Raw genomic sequence first — 21,797 nt, 5'->3', positions numbered from 1 at the left:
GTTTTCTTCCACTGTCTTATTTTTAGCACGTGTCACATCGAATGTTTAGATATTAATTAGGAGTATTAAACGTAGACTATTTACAAAACAAATTACATAAATGAAGACTAATTGGCGAAACTAATCTATTAAGCCTAATTAATCTATCATTAGCAAATATTTACTGTAGCAACACATTGTCAAATCATGGACTAATTAGGCTTAATAGATTCATCTCGCCGTTTAGATTCGTCTTATGTAATGGGTTTTGTAAATAGTCTACGTTTAATATTCCTAATTAATATCTAAACATTCGATGTGATGGGTGCTAAAAATAAGTTAGTGGAAGAAAACGGTATGTTAGTACCTAAATATTCGATGTGATAGGGACTAAATTTTAGTTCCTGGAACCAAATACGCTAAGGCTCATGCATGATTTGTTTTAGCCATTTTTAATTCGTCACAGTAGTGTCGCTGAAATTTCTTCTCTCAAGTGAATAATTTGCTAGCGTGCAACGTGTGTGGCTGGTCCCCGGCCCGACAGAGTCTTGGGTCAGCTATTGCCCCCAATCGAAAGAGCAGCTCGGTAGGATTTCTCCCCGATAGAGAGTTGGGTCTCATGTCTTCCGCCCCGCTGCTCGGCTCCGCCGCGCCCGACGGCAGCGGCGTGATCGCTGCCGCCACCGAGGGCCACGAGCGTCGCCCCGGCCCGCCGCGCGGGAGCCCTGCTGGCCCGCCGTGCTCGTCGTGGCTCGGTCGCGTGGTGGACACCGAGGAGGCATGGGCGCAGCTGCAGTTCGCGGTGCCGATGATCCTGATGAGCATGGCCTACTACGGCATCCCGCTGGTCTCCGTGATGTTCTCAGGCCACCTCGGCGACGTCCAGCTCGCCGGCGCCACGCTCGGCAACTCCTGGGCCACTGTCACCGGCTACGCCTTGGTCGTAAGCATCAGCTACCCGCACTACTAGATCTCTCCTGCTAGATCATTTACCATTTCAACTGGTTTTGTTTCGTTGATTGCACTGACGGTTTCGGGTTTGTCAGTAGATCGATAGGTAGTATAGTAGCCATGTAATGAGGGTAACAATGACACTCTACCTCTAGTCCTCTACACGTAGCTGTAATATAATGAGGGTAACACGGTAACAGTGACGGTCTACCTCTAGTCCTCTACACAATGGCCGGTAGCAACCCGTCTTCATTCCCTGTGCATCTGTGCCGATATGCCGTACCGGCTACCGGCCGCTAGGAAACATCCATTTCCCGGGCGGGCCTACCTTTAACTGAGCTGAGCTGGTAGCACGTCACGCGGTGTGAAGTCATCAGTGAGTCAGTGACTGAAGTGCAAATTCCGTTTCGTTACATTTTACTCCAAAGCCCATGACTGAATTGAGATCACATTGGCTACTGTTGAAAATCGCACGTGTTAACATTCGATGAATGGCTGTTCCAGACAGGCCTGAGCGGCGCGCTGGAGACGCTGTGCGGGCAGGCCTACGGCGCCCGGCTGTACCGGATGCTGGGTCTGTACCTGCAGTCGTCGCTGCTCCTGTCTGCGGCGGTTTCCGCGCTCATCTCCGTGCTCTGGATGTTCACGGAGCCTCTCCTGCTGCTCCTCCGGCAGGACCCCGAGGTGTCCCGTGAAGCGGCGGCGTTCGTCCGGCCCCAGATCCCCGGCCTCTTCGCGTTCGCCTTCCTCCAGTGCCTGCTGCGCTACCTGCAGATGCAGTCCGTCGTCATTCCGCTCGTCGTCTGCTCCGTGGCGCCGTTCGTGCTCCACGTCGTGCTCACGCACCTGCTGGTGAACGTGCTGGGCTTGGGGCTCGCCGGTGCGCCCGCCGCCATCTCGGTCACCTTCGCGGCGTCCTGTCTCATGTTGCTCGCGTACATCCTGCGGTCGGAGGCGTTCAGCGAGACGTGGAAGGGGTTCTCCGCCGAGGCATTCAGATACGTGCTGCCCACCTTGAAGCTCGCCGCGCCGTCCGCCGTCATGGTCTGGTAAGTGTCTGTGCGCAAGTCAAGGCGCCAGTTCTTGAACCTTAACGCGCGCGATGTCCTGGACTCCTTGCAGCCTGGAGATCTGGGCGTTTGAGCTCCTGGTCCTTGTCGCCGGCTTGCTCCCCAATTCCACGGTGAGCACGTCACTGATCGCCATCTGGTATGTCGTTTCGAGACCGAAGCTTCATCACTAGCTGCAAAAATTCATGTAAGGCAATGACTCATCAACGAAATGTGTGCAGCTCTAGCACGGAGGCCATCGGCTTCATGACCACGTACGGGTTCAGTGCTGCTGTGAGGTACTCCTGATCAAAGTCCTGCCGATTTCATCTGATCTCTGCTACTTCCATGTTCTGAATTTACTGTCAGCTTCAGCTATTGTTTCCTTGTGCGTGCTTACTGTGAGTCTGTGACCGCGCCGATCGATTTGCTTTCACCTTGCAGCACCCGAGTGTCGAATGAGGTCGGGGCCGGGAACGTGGACAGGGCCAAGAACGCCGTGGCGGTGACGATGAAGCTGTCGGTGCTCCTCGCCATCTCCTTCGTCCTGCTGCTGGCGTTCGGCCACGGCGTGTGGGCGAGGCTCTTCAGCGGGAGCGCGGTGATCGTGTCGGAGTTCGCCGCCATCACGCCGCTCATGATCGTCTCCGTCGTGCTCGACTCGGCGCAGGGTGTCCTGGAAGGTGAGTGCTCCACCGGCCGGCGATCTCGCGTCGCCGAATCCACCCTGTCTGCGACTGGTGCATTAAGACGCCTTGAATCCTGGAAATGACGAGCCGGTGTGCACTGTGCAGGCGTGTCGAGGGGCTGCGGGTGGCAGCATCTCGTGGCGCTCACCAACCTTGTGGCTTTCTACCTGATCGCCATGCCGCTGGCCATCCTCTTCGCCTTCAAGCTCAAGTTGTACACCAAGGTAAATACTGTACGCAGCATGTGTCGGCTCGACGCGGCGAGCCCGCTGCAGCTCGTCGTGTTCCAGCAAAGATAAGACAGGCAGACAGCAGCAATCAAACGAAGAAGATGTCAGTCTCTGGGGTGCACTAAAGTTCATATCACATCAAATATTCGGAGACTAATTAGGAGGATTAAACATGAGCTAATTATAAAACTAATTACACAGTGGAGGCTAAGTCGCGAGACGAATCTATTAAGCCTAATAATCCATCATTAGCACATGTTTACTGAATTGTCAAATCATAGACTAATTAGGTTTAATAGATTCGTCTCGCGAATTAACCTCTATTTGTGCAATTGGTTTTCTAATTAGTCTATATTTAGTACTCCTAATTAGTATTCAGGAACTATAGGGGACTAAAGAACTAAACCGAGCCTCTGAAACCAAGTTTTTGTGCAGGGACTGTGGATGGGCCTGATCTGCGGGCTGGCATGCCAAGTCTGCTCGCTGCTGGTGATCACCGCCCGCACCAAATGGTCGAAGATCGTCGCGGAGGCCATGCAGGAGGAAAAGGCCGACTACATCGCTTAGACCACACAGGGCTAGGATCTCCTCAAATAATTGCATGGGCTTTTGGCGCCCATTTTCGGATCCAAGTCGCACGATAACATTCTTGAATTTTATTTTTCTATCCGGCAAGGCAGACGGGTCGGTGGTGGTCGCCATGCGCCAGGTCCGATCTCCGGAGCAGAATGCCCACGCCACGTCTGGGATGCTTCCTTCGTCAGAATTGGGCTGACCAAGTGGTGGTAATAGGCGCATTTTGTTCCACGTACTAAAGTTTAGTTATGTTACATTAAAATTTAGTTATGTTATATCAAATGTTTAGATAACACTTATCAACCTCTATTTCACTACATGATGGCGAAACATTCAGACTGTCAAATGTCTACGGACCATCCAGTCAGGGCAAAAGAGAGCCTTCTTACAAGAAATGCTAACTCTTAAGCCTCCCACTGGGACACCGTGGATTATAATGGGCGATTTTAACATCATATATAGAGCCGCGGACAAGAACAATTCTAGGCTAAATACTAGACTGATGAGTCTATTTAGGGAGGCGATCAGCGATTGCGAGCTCAAGGAAATTCCACTTCAGAACCGCCGCTTCACATGGAGCAATGAGCAACAAAGTCCGACGCTTGTCTTGACCGAGTGTTCTGTAATACGGAAGGTGACACCTTATTTGCCTCCCATGCTCTACATGCACTTTCAACATCGCACTCGGATCACTGCCCACTACTCCTTTCCAATCAAAGTGGACCACGACGGCCAAGGACATTCAAGTTCGAGGAGTTTTGGATGAGATTGCCACGCTTCAAGGAGGTAGTAACTGAAGCTTGGAGTAAGCCCTGTGCTCATCACGAGCCTTTTCACCGCCTGTACTACAAGTTATGGGAAACTTCCCAAATGCTTAGAGCCTGGAGCCACAACTTTTACCCGATGCCAAGATGCAGCTTCTCATGGCGTCTGATGTCATCCTTAGATTGGATATGGCATAAGAACATAGAGCCCTCACCAGGGACGAATCAGCCTGGCGGTGGTTGAAAGCGTCAGACGGAAACAAGCATCACGCATTACGAATATCAAATTAGTTGATGCTAATACCAAATACTTCCATCGGAGAGTTAATGGAAGGAAGAAGAAAAACTACATTCAACAACTAAAACAAGGATCCATTTGGGCTTTCAATCACGAAGAAAAAGCCAACATAATTCAACACCACTTCGCTATGATGATGGGACCACTGGGACAACGATCACAGGACGTTAACTCGGACAACATAAATCTCCCCAGTCGGGACCTCAGCTCCCTCGCCGAACCTTTCACGAAGGAGGAAATTAAACGTGCAATACTCGACATACCATCGGACAAGACGCTGGGACCAGATGACTTCACTGGGGCATTTTATAAGCCCTGTTGGGAGATTATAAAGTGCGACGTCATAAACGCGGCCAATGCTTTTCATAACTTGCGTTGCACGAGCCTGCCATTAATCAACACAGCCAACGTAGTGTTGTTGCCAAAAAAAGGAAGGGGCCGAGGCAGTCCCTGACTTCAGGCCGATAAGCTTGATACACTCATTCATCAAAATTATTACAAAGGTGCTCGCCATGCGGCTGGCTCCGCACATGAAAAATACTGTATCACAATCACAATTGGCTTTCATCAAGCAAAGGAGCATCCACGATAATTTTATGACAGTCAGGAACATGGTGCGTCGCTACCATCGACAACGAATTCCGGCATTATTTTTTAAGCTTGACATCGCCAAAGCGTTTGATTCGGTGAGATGGGATTACATGCTAGATTTACTTCAACGCTTGGGCTTCCCCATTCGTTGGCGGGAATGGATGGCCTCTCTATTCTACACATCTTCATCTAGGATCCTTCTCAATGGGGTCCCAAACAGCCGCATCAGACACAACAGAGGACTACGGCAAGAAGATCCTTTATCTCCTTTACTTTTTGTGATTGCAATTGAACCACTATGAGCTTTACTGGAGCAGGCCACTGACAGAGGATTCATATCCAAGCTGCGAGGCAGGTCCCTCAATTTCCGAACATCCATGTACGCTGATGACACGGATATTTTCCTAAACCCAACTAGGCAGGATGTCATTGCTTTAGCTGACCTACTCACTAGATTTGGTGAAGCGTCGGGGTTGAGAACAAATTTTGAGAAATCTAGTGTGGTGCCTATAAGATGCGAAGGGCTTAATATGGACGACATCTTTGGAGACATTCCAGTCACACGGTCTTCCTTCCCGGTGTGATATCTTGGACTTCCACTAACGACGTCAAGGCTCAAGAGAGTACACTTCCAGTATGTCATAGACAAGGCGACCTACAAACTCACTGCGTGGAATGCAAGGACTGTGACTATGGCGGGCCGTCTAGCACTCACGAAATCAGTATTAACATCACAGGCGGTATACCTCCTATCGGCAATGGAGGCCCCCAAAGAGGTGATGAAGGAAATTGACGCAAGGCGCAAGAAGTTCTTTTGGGCAAGGGCGGCGACATTAACAGGGGGAAAATGCAAAGTGAATTGGCGAAGGTCCGCCCGACCGACAAGATTGGAGGGAGTAGGTATTTTAAACATCTACAAGTTTGCAAGAGGACTGAGGCTCAGATGGTTGTGGCACAAGTGGAAAGCGGAAGACAAGCTTTGGGTAGGCTCTGAGGTTCCGTATAATAACACAGATAGGAAATTATTTGCGGCATGTACACACATTGTCGTAGGCGATGGAGCAAAGACTTCGTTTTGGAATAGCGCCTGGGTTCAAGGCCAAAGGCCAAAGGACATAGCGCCAAGTATTTTCTCCATTTCAAAAAGGAAGAATAGGAGTTTACGTGACGCGCTTCACAACCGAACTTGGATCCGGGACATCAACATACACCACAGTAGATTCTCTGTGCAACACTTCCGAGAATACGTCCTTCTATGGCAAGTCGTACAACAGGTAGCCCTGCGCCCGAGTGTCCAAGATGATATCACTTGGAAGCTTACTGCAGATGGTAACTACTCCGCAAAATCCGCTTACGACGCACAGTTCATTGGTTCAGCATCCACCAACTTTGACAGCTTGATTTGAAAAATATGGGCTCCCAAAAGCTGCAAAACCTTCTCCTGGCTCGCAATCCAAAATCGCCTTTGGACTGCTGACAGACTTCACAAAAGGGGATGGTCAAATCAAGCTACCTGCCCACTATGTCGGAGATCACAAGAATCGGCGCTACACCTCTTCGCCGAATGCCGGGTTACAATAAGAATCTAGACCATGGTGGTGGACTGGTTGTCGGCGCCAGCAATCCACCCGAGGGCTTGGCAACAGGCCGATACGCTGCACCATTGGTGGTCGATGAGAGCGGAAACAAATTTCTGCTCTAAGAGAGGCATGCGAACTTTGATTATGCTAGTTACATGGACAATCTGAAGGGAAAGGAATATGAGAATATTTAACAGCAAGGAGTCTACTGTCAACATGATTTTCGAGAGGATCAAAGACGAGGCCACCGTGTGGATTATGGCGGGAGTGAAACATCTCTCCGCTCTACTGGCGCGATGCTGATTGCGACTGAGTTCACAGTGTTGTTTTATTTTCCTAACTCAATTTTGCCTCATTTCATTTTTGATCCATTGTATTTATCCAGTCTGGATTCCTTCTTTTTAATATAATCTGCAGCTCTCCTGCCAGGTTCGTTTAAAAAAAAATGTTTAGATACTAATTAGAAGTATTAAATATAGATTAATTATAAAATCAATGCACAGATGGAAGCTAATTCACGAAATGAATCAATTAAACCTAATTAATTCATGATTAGCACATATTTAATGTTGCATTATATTGTCAAATCATGGACTAATTAGGCTTAATACATTCGTCTCGCGAATTAGCCTCCATCTGTGCAGTTGGTTTTATAATTAGCTAATATTTAATCCTTCTAATTAGTATCTAAATATTTAATGTGATAGGAACTAAACTTTAATCCGTGAAAACAAGCAACCCATGGTACGCCTAATAGCAGATGGAACTGTCACACATGACGTTAGAACGCGGGCGTCGAATTTCTGGCCTCATCGTACGTAGCACAGAGGTAGCACAGTCTTCTGAAGATGAAACCCAAATGCAGCCGTGCTGTATACGTTATCCCGGAAGGTTACTTGGTAATATAGGCCATGTTTAGTTACCCCCAACTTCTAATTTTGACACTATACAAAAAGAAGATTCACCATCATATCAAACTTGCGGTACATGCATGGAGTATTAAATGTAGACAAAATTAAAAACTAATTGCACAGTTTTGTTGTTGTTGGGGGGAAATATTAACGATCCCCTAAATACCGCTTAAAGGAGCAGACGCGAAAGCCCGGGCCCACCTAAGCATAATGAGAGCTCCGCCTCGCCCGACCGCGCCCTCAGGGTCGGGAACGCCCGACCTCCATCCACGAGGCTTCCGCCTCGTCCGACTGCGGCCTCGGGGTCGGAGGCGCCCGACCCCTCGCCACAAGGTTCCGCCTCGTCCGACCCCAAGCGCAGGGGTCAGGCTCGCTAGGGCCCCCAGGGCAGGCTTCCCCCTCGGATGCGGACCAGGTGGGCAAGATAAACAAAATCCTGTGGGTCCCCCCCCGTCGGCTTCGCCATAAATGCGCCGCAGGCCTGGCAGAGGGAAGGATGACCGCGCTCCTCACGCAACCCACCGCAAGTACCCATGCACGACCACACTGTACAAGCTACAGTGCTGGCGGCTCGCTTCCATTCGCCGCAGGGTACTCATGGCCTGCGCCGACCGGAGCGAAGGAGAGACTGGCCTGTCCTCGGGCCCCGCGCGCCCTCGGGTCCCGCGCGCCCGGCAACAAGGATGTGACGCCCTCTCTCCAGGAGCCATCATCAGAACCACAGCATCCACCGTCCTCCCCAACGGACACCGAGAAGACGACGAAACGCCTTCATCATACCCCGACGCCTACGAATGCCAAAGGAGCTATCTGTAGGGGGCGACGACAGTTGGCACACGGCCGCCTCCCCTTCTAGCATGCAAGCCGGCGCTCGTCAGGGACCGGCGGAGGCGTCGGGCGCCTAGGAACTTGTTCCTCCCTTCCTGCCGTATTTTTTACCGTACTACGTTTACACTTTACGGTCCTCTTCGCCCGATCCCAGCTGTAACTCCGGCCACCCCCTTGCGATATAAAAGGAGGAACCCAGGGCCGGAGGGAGGGGGGGCTTCTTCTCCCACAAGCCACAGCACACCAATACGCTCCCTGAGAGCACAAGCATAAAGAGACTTGAGACCAGTCCCTCTCTCGTTGATCTGTAACCCCTACTACAGAACCCCGCGTGGGCAATACGAGCATCCACGATACTGGACGTAGGGCTTCCTTTGCCCGAACCAGTCTAATCCGTGTCTCCCACGCCACCATCTGAAGCTTTACGCGCATAAAAGAAATTTACTAGTCTAAGTCTTGATCCGCAAATCTTGACAACGACAGTTGTACTTTGCGAGACGAATCTTTTGATCCTAATTAGTCAATATTTGGACAATAATTCACAAATACAAACGAAACGCTACAGTGTGCTACAGTGCTGGCACAGTAATTTTGCATCTCCTAAATTGGCCAACTAAACAAGGTCATAATGTGGATTTCTTTTCTGCGTGACGCTCAAGATTTAGGGGGGGTTTGGATCCACGACTAAATTTTAGCTCCTGTCACATCGAATGTTTGAACACTAATTAGGAGTATTAAACATAGGCTAATTACAAAACAAATTTCACAACCCCTAGGCTAAATTGCGAGACGAATCCATTAAGCCTAATTAGTCTATGATTTGATAATATGGTGCTACAGTAAACATTTGCTAATGATGGATTAATTAGGCTTAATAGATTCGTCTCACGATTTAGCCTAGGGGTTCCGCAATTAGTTTTGTAATTAGCTCATGTTTAGTCCTCCTAATTAGCATCCGAATATCCGATGTGACACATCCGCCGCCGCACACCACTCCTCGGACACATCACCTTAAAGCGAACGAGGGCCTCACCAGTTCCGCCGCTGGACTCCACACGAAGGATTGACTTGCTTTTGCCGTCGCGGATGACATGGTGCCATAGAGCTACTCCAATAACTTTGCCTCCACCTTGCCGCCGTCGGAATCTCAGCAGTACCATGTGCGCAGACACAAAAACTTACCGTGACAATGGCTCACCACTACCCTTGTCGGCCCTGAGCTGCCGCTGTCACCGCCTGCCGCTGCGCGCCTAGCCTGCTCGCTGTCACCGCTCCACACCGCCGAGTCCGCGCTCGGAAATCACTAGCACACCTCCACGCCAGCCCGCCGCTCCGAGCCGCGCCGCCGCATCCACCCCCCGCCGTCTTCACCTAGGCTGCCGCCGCCTTCGCCTGACCACTTGATGGATACCTGCTCCCGCTCCCTTGCCAACGCTCTCAGCAGCGCCGGTTGTCCGCCCTCGTCGTGGCTCCTCCTGCCCGATGCCTCTCGCCGCTGTCGTCCGGCAGGAGGCCAGGGTGGCCGCCTGCCCGCCACCGCGCCGTTGCACCGGCACGAGTCACGCACGCGCCCGCGCGTGTAGCCACATACCCCACCTCGCCCAGACGCCGACCCCGCCCCCGGTCTCGAGGCCCTCGCCGGCTCCGCGCGCAGCCCCAGGCCACGCCGGGGAGAAGGTGTTAGCCCGCGCGGGCGAGACTGCCGCCACCGCTCCAGACGGCGGATCCGGCGTCGTGGGCATCGGATCCGGCCTCTCCGGCCCCATCGCGTGCCGCCTCATGGCGGCCCCCTCCGGCAGCCCCGGCGGCCGTAGCCGCCAAGGAATGAGGAGGAGACGAAGGGCGTCCCGCCGTCGTCGTCCTTGCAAGCCGCGCGAGCTTCCGACGGCTGGCTCGGGCAGCGATGCGGTCGTGGGAAGGTGGAGGAAGGGGAGGTGGCCGCACGGTGGCGTCTGCTCGTGTCACTCACGACGGGAGCGACGCGGGCGTTGGGAGATACACCTAGCTGTTGATGTAACTATTAGGATGCGGTGCAGCACTAGGATTTTAATTCTGAATCACGACCGATCATTAGCTGCGCAATTTGCATAGGAATTCATCACCACACTATGGCACGCTAGTATAGCAGATTAAGGCCCTCTTTAGCAAGGCTTCGGCTACGACTTCTCCACCAGCAGAAGCTGAAGCCCTGCCAAATGGACTGATGCAAAACAGCTTCGTCGGTGAAGCCTCACGAAATCCGCTGAGAGGAGCCGGAAGGGGGAGGAGGAGCCAAAAAAACGGGCTTCCCGCTGCTTCTCCTCCTCATTTCCCACCTTTGCCCTTGAGGGAGGGCCCGCAGCCAGGCGAGGCAGCGGCCAGCAGCCAGGCAGGAGGTGGGATGGCGGGAGGTGGGGGCGGGCCGGCGAGGTGGGAGGCGGGAGGCGGGGGCAGTGCGGCAGCAGGCGAGGAGGAGCACGGGGAAGAGAACGGATAAGGAAGACGGGAGGAGTAGATTAGAAAAAAGGAGGAAGACCGGAGGAGTGGATAAGAAAAATAATAGAAAGAGAAAAAAGGAAAAAGAAAAAAATAAAAGGAATAAAAGAAAAAAGAAAAAATTAGGGTATTATGGATATTTCACCTTTCTATTCATTTTAAACAAGAGTAGTTGTTTTATCAAACGTTTTTTCAACCGGAGAGAAAAAAAGCTACTTCACTGAACGAGCCTTAAAATTGCGTCGCGCGACGTGATTGTGATGTGCGCGCCCTCGCGTTTTTCTGCTGTGATAGTTCAAGCTCACCGTCTAAATAGCATCCGTGGATATAGTTCCGGTGACATGCAAGAATTGCCGATGGAAAGATCATTTCCATGCAGTAAATAACGTTTGGTCTTGTTCAAAGTGGCGAGGAAAGCAGAGCAAGGTAAAATTCTTGTTCACCCGTCCTTTCGAAAATTTCGCCGCATGCAAATTCTGGCGTGAGAGAGCGGGGTGTTGAGGCTGCCCATTTTGTTTAACAGAACAAATTATTGGCGCCGTCCAAAACAAAAAAAAAAGTAAACCTAAGAGCAAATAACCACGCGAGAAGTCGAAGTGTTAAGATGGTGTACTGCAGCTGCAGGCCATCAATACAACGGTTACTACTAATGGCTGATGCACACATGCAGACAAGCCATTTTGGTTTGAGCTGTTATGCACGCAGACAAGCTCAAGCGAAAGTAGGACAAGGACACAGCCTGCATGAACGCGCACATGCTCTGCTGCTGCAAAAAAAGAAAAAGAAAAAGAAGAGCCGGATATGGTATGGATTCAAGAAGGCACAACTTCCCAACCATAAATCGAGTATGGCGTGTGAAGAAGATACAGCCAAGAGATATATCTTTTTTTCCGACGGAGCACAGATTCACAGTTCATCAGTCATCACGGGAATTTTAACCTTTCAGTTCAAGATTCAGCCATTCAGGTGCTACACAACTCCCAACCACCATCGGAGATTCAGCTAAACAGCACAGCAACATGGATTCAGTCAATCGCACGCGGGACACACACGAATCGAACACGCACGAACAACGCTAGAAGAACAGACCCACCGATCACCACCGGCGCCGCCGCCGTCGAAGCGAACCTACTAGCAGCACGCGGCCGGCGCGACCTCCTCCTTGTTGCACCGGTCCTCCACCTGCGCCCGCCCGTCGCCGAACAGGCCGGCCTTGAACGCCAGGAACCCCGCCGCGTGCCCCGCGACGGCCACGAGGAGCACGCCGCCGTTGAACGACATGAGCGCGAGCATGAGCAGGTAAGCCCCGCCCACGCGCACCGCGTACACCGCGGCGCGCGCCGCCCCGGCCGCCGCGCGCTTGCCAACGTTCCCGGTCCCGGCCGCGGCGGCGGGGAGGAGCGAGTCCAGCCTTCGGGAGCCCATGAACTCGAGGACGAACGCGAGCGCGAAGACGGCCACGAGCGCCAGCGCGTACATGCCGCCGTTGGCGCCGGGCCACCCCGTGAAGAGGATCTCCGAGTCCTTGCCCCAGAAGAAGGTCATGTGGGTGTACCGCATGTGCATCGGCGGGGACGTCATGCCGCCCATGTCGTGCCCTCCCCCCATGTCCATGGCGACCTCACGCGTGCTGTGCCCTCTCTGTCGACGCGTGAGAGTGTGGGGATTGGGGAGGTGCTGTGCTGTAGCGCGCGTCGGCCGGAGCGTGCCGCCCTCGGCTGCCTATATAGGCGGCGCGACGGCGTGCAGTACGACGCGACGAGAGGGAGAGACGGGGAGGGTATGTGGTAGTACACCCGCGTGTGCGTACACGGCGGGCAGGGCAGAGATGTGTACTGCGACGGGAGCCCGGGACGGCCGGGCGCTGCACGCAGGCCCGTTGATTGCATGGCGCAACAGCCGCAACCGCGCAGGGCCATAAAAAATTAGAGGTCTTCTAATCAGCAATTGGTGACACACTTAATCACAAAATAAACCTAGGAAAACAATACTTAATTAGTCCATTACTCCTATCTGATGTTGGTAAATCTCCTTTCATGCGTCAGCAACCGACACAGTTACCTACATAGTTCTATAATGAAATCTAAATATATTTTAGTTTATTTGTATTGTTCAAAATAGAATTTTATTTTATGTTTTGCGCAGGGGTCAAAATCTTTGGTACGGACCTGGCTGCACGGCAAAACGGCGGCCGAGTGCATTGAACCGCGGGCCAGCCGGGAACCAAATATCTTATCGTTTCCACACGGATTCTCGGAGGATGGACATGTGGACGCGAACTGCTTGCTGTGTGAGGAAAAAGGACAAAGCTTTCTTCCAAAGCTAAATCCAATTGTACTATATATATTTTTTTACCATCAACTGTACTGTTTTTCGAAGCAGATATGTGCTCTATCGGTATCGATGTTGGAGAAAAATAGAAGATCAAATGCACGAAAAGATCAAAGCGAAAAGGGTTACCAGCCTCTTTGCACGTGACATCAATCTTTCTGTAACATCAGGGATCAGGCCATCACATAGCGTGCTCTCACATTAAGATGGATAAAACCCGTAATTTTGTTAAATCAATCATCATGCACGGTAAAATAGGAATGATAGGAAATGACGAAGGCCTTCAACAGTCCGAGGACATCAATTTTGAAAATAACAATAGACAGCTGCAGTAAGCAATACATACTACTATGACACGCTGGTGTCAAGTAGTACAAGAGAGGAAGTACATATTTTATGTGAAACTCGCCAAGTACACACAAGTCACGCAACACATGAGCAAAATCTCATTCAGGAGGTCCTTCTTTTTAATAAAAATCTCATTCACGACGGTTTTGCCACTTCACCAATTTGGAAAGTGACTCGATCAGACCTCGTGGGCTTCTTCGCGCAACAGTGAGCCACCGGCCCACGTTGGCCCAGCCCATCTCTCAACGAAAGACCTGACAGATCGGGCCCTTCCAGCCTTCCAGGCACTCATCCCTCTGTTCTCCGCATGCCGAGATGGCGCACGGCCTCGCCGCCAGCGTCGGCGGACCCCTCCGCTGCTGCCCCTCCGCGTCCTCCTCCCCCACCAACGTTCGACCCATCCTGGAGGCTCCTCATCGTCGAAGCCTACGGGCGCGTGCCTCGGCCTCCCCTCCGCCTGCCGCGCCGGCCATCGAGGGCCGCGACGTCGGGCTCTCGGTGACGACGCGGCGGGGGCGGGTTCTGCCGGTGCTCAAGGGCTGCTCCCTCCACGTGCCGCCCGGGCAGCTCTGGATGCTCCTCGGCCCCAACGGCTGTGGCAAGTCCACCCTGCTCAAGGTTCCTCCTCTGAACTAGGAGACACCATATCGTGTTTTCATTTTATTCATAGAGCGCTGAGAATTGGGCTCAGAACTGAATCTCTCCGACTTAAGCGATATAACAGGTTATGTATTACTACGATTCAACAGCGAATATGTTATACTAGATAAGTGTTGGATATTCTGATGTGCGCAGTGCCCAACTTACTTGGTAGATATGAATATGATATTGCTCGAGCAATGAATGGCAGTTAGGCAAGGTTAATTTGTACCCTTTTTTGTGCCATAATATAATTTTGGTGAGTTCATTATAATTTTAAAAAAGGATCTCATGTTGAAGGCATGGACATGAATTGGTTTTACAAGATACCTTATGTTCTTGCCTTTGTAAATTTGTTTGCTACTTGCATTGTGCTCATTCATAATTACTTGTGTTTGTTTGTAGTAGGCGTCTATAATTTTATGAAGTCAAGCTTCCTAAATTTTGACCAACAAATAGTCAAATTACATGCATGCTTAGTGTATAAATACGAATAGAATCATATTTCAAATACCTTTAAAATGGCATTAATTTTGCTGCAATTGATGATATATTGTAAGAAAAATAGGTGGTCAAAGCGTACCTCTAAAGGCCTTTTCAAATCCTAATATTCCTACTATAACTAATGGAAGGTAATAATAGGCAGCGGGCCTTTGAGAATGTTGCTTATCAATTTCCTATTAGTGTCACTGGAAATAAATACTAACAGCATGCTTTTCCAGGTTTTAGCAGGTTTTCTAAATCCATCGGCTGGTACTGTGTATATAAATGGGCCATGCAGCTACGTCTTCCAAAATCCTGATCACCAGGTGGTGACTTTTAATTTGCTAATAGTTTCGAAATGTTCACACTACATTTAAAGAAATCTGAAGTAGTGTTGACACAAGTTCTCATATAACATCTATTGATTCCAGTGTACCCTGTATCAGCTTACGCGTTAAACTCTGAGCATCTCTTGGCTATTTTGTTTTGTATTGGACGAGTAACCATGTGGTTGAGAACTATGTCATAGACACAGCCAATTTGTCACATAAAAGCTTTTGTATGCATCTCCTACCGGAGCACCAAAATTCACACAATAATTACTCAGAGCTTTGTTTTCTAGCATTAGTGCGTCGTGTGACTGATTATAATATGGTGAGGTCACTGGTAAGAACTAAGAAGTCTTCATGATAGACGTATTCTTTAATCATGCAAGGGAAAAAAAAAGGGCCATCACTTGTGAATCTAGTTTTGTGTTCCTGAATAGCCTTCTTTGTTCGGAACATTACATGCATAAGGGTCATTTTGAACCAAATCTTGCCTATGGCCTAGGGCTACTATACATAAAACTCTGTGACCTTCCGTTTCCTTGACAAACCATACATTTATGTTGATCACTCAATGCATGCATTGGAATCAAATGTGTTGTAGGATGTACAAAAGACATTTCTAGATTGCATGTGCCATTTCCTTATATGCAAAAACAATGTATTTCTCAGTATCTACTACCTGTTGAGTTCTAACCTTTTGTACGCAGGTTGTGATGCCTACAGTGGAATCTGATGTTGCATTTGGTCTTGGTAAGCTCAACCTTCCATTAGATGAGGTCAGGTCAAGGGTGTCAAAATCTTTAGATGCTGTCGGGATGTTGAGCTACTCTCAAGTAGGCAACTGAAATCCACCTTCTGGATTATAATCTAATATCTTCACATGGTTCATAAACATCCTTCATCCAAAACAGAGGCCAATCCAAACCCTGAGTGGTGGGCAGAAGCAGAGAGTTGCAATTGCTGGTGCTTTAGCTGAAGCATCCAAAGTATTACTGCTGGACGAGCTGACAACATTCTTAGATGAACATGACCAGGTACCGACCTTCATTTTCTGGGTTTCATGATTCAGTGAGTGCTGCATTGCTCTCCCTTTCATGTTCCTTCCAGTACTTTGTTTATCATCATGCCTTATATAAGGTACGGCTACTTGCACTGTAACCATTTATGCCAAACGATCTGATGAAAAAGTTTGCATTTGGTAATCATTTTGCTGTGTCTATTATGCAGTTAGTGGCAGTCCTATTACCATGAGTGCTCTAATCTCCGTTTTCTGCAATTGCAGATGGGTGTGATAAAGGCAGTAAGGAACTCTCTAGTTGCTGATGGGGAGGTCGCCGCATTATGGGTGACCCATCGGCTGGAAGAATTGAAATACGCGGATGGTGCTATTTATATGGAAGATGGCCAGATAATCATCCAAGGTGACGTCCCTACTATATCAAGATTTATAAAGAAAAAACAGGCACGCTACTTTGGCCATTTTGAGCTCTAATTCCCCAAGCTGTTGAGAAAGTTCCTCGTATGATGAATCGACTAATTGCAAATCAACTTATCATGTTGTTGTCAACGGTAGTTTTGCTGGAACATTGGCAATACAGCCTGAAATAAAAAAGATCAGGTACAGCTGGGCTCATGCTCAGTCATCCACTCATCCAGTCGGCTGTAGGATGTTGCGTACTGTAGGAACTGGAGAGTAGACACAGCATCACAGCAGTGAACCTCTACAATTTAGGGGGGAAATACAGGGCTCTGAGATAAACTCTGTACTCTGCCATGCTTAAAACAAGGAGACAATCGATTAATTATGTCTTTTTGGGTCGATTAATAATGCAGCTGATGCAACTTACAACGCCATAACTCACATTTCATGGTTCTCTCAGTATCACACATCATATTCCGTTATGTAGAAACAAGGCAAATACGAAAAGATAGCAGAAGTCCAAAATACCAAACACCTGCCAATGATCCAATAAACCAACACAAAACATGACTGCATCAAATATCATTCCTTCGTTCAACTCAAGAATGTAACTTCAGCCATTATACAAAGTTACAAACTCAAACACGAATTGGCGAATCTTCTGACGAAAGGCTCTCCACGCACAAAATCAACCGACATAGCAAATTCGCCATCCCAAGCTACAACACCAGATTACGCAGTTAAACCATCACACCTGAAGAACTAAAACATGGCAGAGTCTGAACTCTGAAATCATGGCTACCTAGGAGAATCGCAGGGATATAAGCATGATTCGAACCTTCCAGTTACGGGCAAAACATGCTTATAATCTACCCGGACCATGCGACAATACCGTGCCCCACGATCAACAATATTCATACCCAAACATGAGCGTAGAAGCATTTCTTATTTTTGGGCGGCGGTGGATGAATTCGTCCGGTGGAACTCACAACGTGTTTCATCGTTTACATATCGTAACAGTTTCTTTCCGGACAGGAAAAAAACAGAGCCCCATGACGAACTCTGCCATGTCACGAGCTGATGGGAGACCAATGCAGCGATGCAACTTAAAATCCATGGTTCTCTCAGTACCACACATTATATTCTGCTACGTAGAAATGAAATTAGTCGAAAACAGGGCAATGGAATTTGAGACTAAAAATCGAATCTTGTTCTTCGAACAAGTCAAGAATGTTAACCACGGTACAAACCCAGAGGAAGCACATACAAACTGAAGAGACGCTCTCCGCGCACAAAATCAGCACATCCAGCAATTCGCTATCTCAAGCTACAACGACAAATCACAAGCAGTTAGCGACAATCGACGTGTTTGATCATGCAGCTGGCACCATCGGGGCTGACATGGCTCCAGCATCAGCCGCTCCTGAGAACTCGAAACCGGGCAGCAAATCATCCGAGGAGAATATGAAGTTCCAGTCCTCGCCGCCGCCGTCCACCAGCGCCGGCAGGTCCTGAGCCAACGACGACGTCGCCGCCGACAACGCACCGCCCGCTCCGGTTCCCGTCCATTCAGCAAGATTGCCATTGCCAACATACACCGGCGCCATGGGAAGATAGCTGACGGGCCCGAGCTGCGGCGCCGACGGGCACCCACCGACGAACAGAGCATCAGACCCCGCCACCACTGGAACGGGTAGATAGCTGACGGGCTCGGGCTGCGGTGCTGACGGGCACCCGCCGACGAACAGCGCATCGGGCTCTGCCACCGCGGGACGGGCCGCGGCGCGTGCCGCGCCTTGGTACACCTCCTCTTCCTCGTCGCTGGCCCAGTCGATCTCATTCCTCTTGCGCTTCTGGGCGTTCTTGCCGTGGCCGCTGAAGCGGATGCGGTACACCCTCACCGGCGACGCGGCGAGCTCGGGCGGCGCGGTGATGGAGTACTCGTGCATGACCCAGCCCGTGCTGCCCTTGATTACTTCCCCCTGGAAGTTGAGCGCGTACTTCCGCCACTCGATCTCCTCGCCGTCCACGCGCACGCGCAGCTTCTCGCCCTCGCGGCCCTTGGCAGCCTTCCTCTGGCCCTGGCCTTCCCAGGTCCCGCCGCCCGCGCAGCTCCTCTTCTGGCGGCTGCCCTTACCTTTCATGGCCTGCCCCTCCGCGAAGAAGAACGCGTCTCCCTTCCGCCCGTGCTTCGCGAGGAGGAGCCACGGAGGCGCGCTCAGCGGGTCGTCGTCGAGGATGTCGCCGACCGGGAGGGGCTGGTTCTGGATGCGACGGAGGAGGTAGTGCACGACCACCTCCTCGTCGGTGGGCACGAAGCGGAAGCCTGGCGGAAGGCCCAACTTGGATGCCGTGGACGCTGCTGCTGCCTCCATTGCGCGTTCGCAGCCGGGAAATTGTGAGAGGCCTAGAGGGGAGAGGATCGGGCGACTACCGACTATATAGCGCGTGAAGGGTGAACAGGAGTCGGAATCGGATTGTCGGATAGAAGAGTTTCTCTAGTTTCCGTAGCCCGCTGCTCGTCTCCCGCGGCGAACGAAGTCTGACTCCGAGTCGGATTCGAACCAAGTCGGCGGCGCCAGGACTCGTCGAGGCAGCGTTCGCTCGATCGCCCCCGTCCTGGCGTCCTGCTGCTCTGCGTCGTCGCTCTACCCTGACACCACCTACAGCAGTGGCAGATCCGACGCGCCCGCCGCCGGCGCTGTCCCGGGGGCCGGGGAAGCCGCTGCGGGGCTTCTCCGCCTCCACCGTCTCGCCCTCCGCCTCCGTCGCGGCCCTCTGCTCCATTCTCCACCCCAGCTCCCCCGCTGCCACTCCTGCCATCGACGCCACAGGCGCACCATGGCGCCGGTGCGGCTCTTGGCAGTAGCGTAGGCGGCCGTGAACCAGCTCTTCTTCACACTGGCAGGGACCAACCCGGCCTCCCCACACCGCCGCATCGCCATCGCCGCCCGTGAGGTCTTCCACAGTCATGCGATTGCGAGAACTAGACAAGCCGGATTTGGGAATATGCAGCACCGCCGCCGTGAAGACCGTCTTGGCACATTCCGATCTGCCTGGGATCTTTAGGGACGGTGATGGCGGCGATCAACATCGGCATGATGCCTGATGGACGGCGCCTACTTCGTCGGCCGCTACGAGATCTACGCGTGGATCAACGCCACGCTGCAGCTCGGCCTCTTCGAGGTGGAGGTGCTAACAACAAGAGATCCAATCGCAGTGGACTAGGATTATAAACAGTAAATAAACAACATAATTTTCTGCTGTAACTCTGTAAGATAGCTCATACGATTTTTTTGTGCGTTAGGGGCTATCAGCTTTATGCATTCTGATGGAGTATTGACACAATTAGCATCCAATATCATATGTTGCATCTCTACTACTTAATCTCTCTACTTCTAGCTAAATTGGAATGGCATACCTTCTTCAATCTTGCACTGGTGTGGGAAAATTAGGGAGTCTATGCAAGTTTCTTAGCTTCTGTAGTAGAGTACAGAGCGCTCCATGCCATGAGTGATTGGGCTTATGTAGGCGCTCAAATGGCTTTTTCTGCAAGGTGATGACAAGATGCCATTGGTGTGGATAAACTTGGAAATGACTTGTGAGTCTTTCTTCCATCCTATTCTAACCCGGGCTAATTTTCTCTGGAAGACTTTATGCTCACGAGGACAAGAACACTTCTGAATGCTTTTTAATTAGGTCGAATCTAGAAAAGTTATAAGCTAATTTTTTTAGAAAAAGGAATAAGTTATTAGCTAATTAAGTTTAGAAAAATTCATTATATTTGCATAGAGTCAAACTTGACCATGGTTCAGTTCTTGAGGGCTTCAGGCAGGGTCTACTTAGGGTTGGGTGCTTGCCTGCAGTTTTGCAATGATGGCTTGCTATAACAAGGAAATTATAGTGCTGATAAATCTATACAAATGCGGTTCAGCTACAGCCATTTCATATATATGGTTTCTGGTTTCTTCCTCTCTCTCTTTTTTTTTGGGAATATCTTACTAAAGCGCCGTGGCCCGTGAGTGGTAACTGCCACGTATCATGCTGTGCCAAAAGGAACGGTCCATGCCAATGGGTTGGGATTGGTACCAAGCAACCAAATATTTTACAACCAACACCAATAACCAAGAAACTTCTGGGTAGTCGATTGTGTAGATTAGATGTAGTCTTTCTTGGATATGGAATCATTGTTAAACAAAACAATGCTGCTTCAGTAAAAACTCTCCTGAGGTGCACATGTGCTGCTCGAAACATGGGATCCTTCCAATTCCCAAATGACTCAACTGAACACTTGGGGGAAAGTTAGATTGTTCAAGTTGGCTCATCGTCGTCACTCGTCAGTATGCCGAGTGTTGGGAAGGCCCAATAGTTTCTTTGGAGGGAGCAACAATAGGCCACCGTGCGCAATGTATGTGGTGGGTAGCCAACATGTTTAGCCCAACTAAAGAATCTAGGAACTGCGAGCAAAAAGACAACCGCGGAAATCCCTCGTCGTGTGGGTTGCCATTGCCTTACCTCACGCTGCCGATGATTGGATCTGACATCAAGCACACACCACAAGAAGCAAGCAATCAACCCACTCATTGGAAGCGTTCGAGACTCGATGGAGACATGATCATGCCGGCACATTGGGTTACTTGCGCAGTCGCTTGAGGGCGAAGTTTGCGTCGATGACACTCCTCCATGGAGTGCGTAAACGAAACCAATCATCCCCCAACTCCACACCCCTCGCCAAATGACGCAGCGCTTCTTTGTCCTCGCACGAGTCGTCGGTAACTCCCCCTCACATCGCTTGCACAGGCAGAGTGCGCGATGGGCGAGGGGTTCAGTGATCCCCAACAGTCAGGTCAATCGAGCTGCGTAGAGTGCAGCCGGCGTCGGTCGTCTTGCAGGCGGAGAACTAGTTTAACCCGCGCCAGATTCCTTCTGCCGAGTGCCGACTCCTGACACCTCGGCAGCGTTGAATCTGAACACTTTGTCTGCATCTAATCTGTGATCCGCTCCGCTCATCCAACTGGTTGCTGCTCTGCTCTGACAACAGCCGGGTTTGTTTAAACTAATCGCCCTTTCCTAAGATCCCTCCTCCCCACTTCCCACAAACGTGCAAAGTCAAAAGCACCTGAGAACGAGATGCACCGGCCGTACGCTCAGCCGTCGGCGTCGAGGATCGGACGGCTCGGGCGGGCGTGGGGCGGGGGGACAAGCACACCAGGCTCGGCACGCTTGCGCAGCGCCACAGGCGCGGGCGCACGCGCTGCTGTGCAGTGCTGCCCGAGCGACCGGTCCCTATCGGGTTTCCCTCGCTTTCACGCCACCCACAGGTCGC

At 50.8% G+C, this 21,797-nt stretch overlaps 4 protein-coding genes across 5 annotated transcripts; 2 read left to right on the top strand and 2 right to left on the bottom strand.

The window, feature by feature from the left end:
• Positions 1-520: 520 nt before the first annotated feature.
• On the top strand, positions 521-3,806 carry LOC101764902 (protein DETOXIFICATION 19). The gene is made up of 7 exons (XM_004970053.3): positions 521-922; positions 1,435-1,979; positions 2,053-2,139; positions 2,222-2,278; positions 2,424-2,662; positions 2,774-2,892; positions 3,334-3,806. The coding sequence occupies exons 1-7, from the start codon at positions 599-601 to the stop codon at positions 3,463-3,465; spliced, it is 1,503 nt and encodes a 500-aa protein (XP_004970110.1). The 5' UTR covers positions 521-598; the 3' UTR covers positions 3,466-3,806.
• A 7,926-nt stretch (positions 3,807-11,732) lies between these two features.
• Positions 11,733-12,736, bottom strand: LOC101764491 (copper transporter 1). The gene has a single exon (XM_004970052.3). The coding sequence runs from the start codon at positions 12,533-12,535 to the stop codon at positions 12,053-12,055; it is 483 nt and encodes a 160-aa protein (XP_004970109.1). The 5' UTR covers positions 12,536-12,736; the 3' UTR covers positions 11,733-12,052.
• Positions 12,737-13,887: 1,151 nt separating this feature from the next.
• On the top strand, positions 13,888-16,856 carry LOC101763811 (ABC transporter I family member 10, chloroplastic). Of its 2 annotated transcripts, none has more exons than XM_004970051.3 (5): positions 13,888-14,218; positions 14,962-15,048; positions 15,759-15,827; positions 15,963-16,085; positions 16,334-16,856. In XM_004970051.3, the coding sequence occupies exons 1-5, from the start codon at positions 13,916-13,918 to the stop codon at positions 16,541-16,543; spliced, it is 792 nt and encodes a 263-aa protein (XP_004970108.1). In that variant the 5' UTR covers positions 13,888-13,915; the 3' UTR covers positions 16,544-16,856. The 2 variants fall into 2 exon arrangements, with proteins under 2 accessions (XP_004970108.1, XP_004970107.1); XM_004970050.3 differs by having other exon boundaries at positions 15,759-15,884.
• An 802-nt stretch (positions 16,857-17,658) lies between these two features.
• On the bottom strand, positions 17,659-19,916 carry LOC101777896 (NAC transcription factor 47). The gene has a single exon (XM_004972132.3). It carries the CDS (start codon positions 18,844-18,846, stop codon positions 17,845-17,847), a length of 1,002 nt encoding a protein of 333 aa, XP_004972189.1. The 5' UTR covers positions 18,847-19,916; the 3' UTR covers positions 17,659-17,844.
• Between the last annotated feature and the right edge of the window lie 1,881 nt (positions 19,917-21,797).

This window comes from Setaria italica, chromosome V (genome assembly GCF_000263155.2).
Source record: "Setaria italica strain Yugu1 chromosome V, Setaria_italica_v2.0, whole genome shotgun sequence".
Classification (NCBI taxonomy): domain Eukaryota; kingdom Viridiplantae; phylum Streptophyta; class Magnoliopsida; order Poales; family Poaceae; genus Setaria; species Setaria italica.
Note: the sequence above shows the minus strand (reverse complement) of the source record. Positions and strands in the feature narration are given on the sequence as shown.

Coding starts and splice junctions, on each gene's coding strand:
- LOC101764491 (XM_004970052.3), bottom strand. CDS start 12,535: ATGGACATGGGGGGAGGGCACGACATGGGCGGCATGACGTCCCCGCCG.
- LOC101777896 (XM_004972132.3), bottom strand. CDS start 18,846: ATGGAGGCAGCAGCAGCGTCCACGGCATCCAAGTTGGGCCTTCCGCCA.
- LOC101763811 (XM_004970050.3), top strand. CDS start 13,916: ATGGCGCACGGCCTCGCCGCCAGCGTCGGCGGACCCCTCCGCTGCTGC. Junction 14,219..14,961: donor GCAAGTCCACCCTGCTCAAG/GTTCCTCCTCTG, acceptor ATGCTTTTCCAG/GTTTTAGCAGGTTTTCTAAA. Junction 16,086..16,333: donor TCTTAGATGAACATGACCAG/GTACCGACCTTC, acceptor CTGCAATTGCAG/ATGGGTGTGATAAAGGCAGT.
- LOC101764902 (XM_004970053.3), top strand. CDS start 599: ATGTCTTCCGCCCCGCTGCTCGGCTCCGCCGCGCCCGACGGCAGCGGC. Junction 1,980..2,052: donor CCGTCCGCCGTCATGGTCTG/GTAAGTGTCTGT, acceptor GACTCCTTGCAG/CCTGGAGATCTGGGCGTTTG. Junction 2,279..2,423: donor GGGTTCAGTGCTGCTGTGAG/GTACTCCTGATC, acceptor TTCACCTTGCAG/CACCCGAGTGTCGAATGAGG.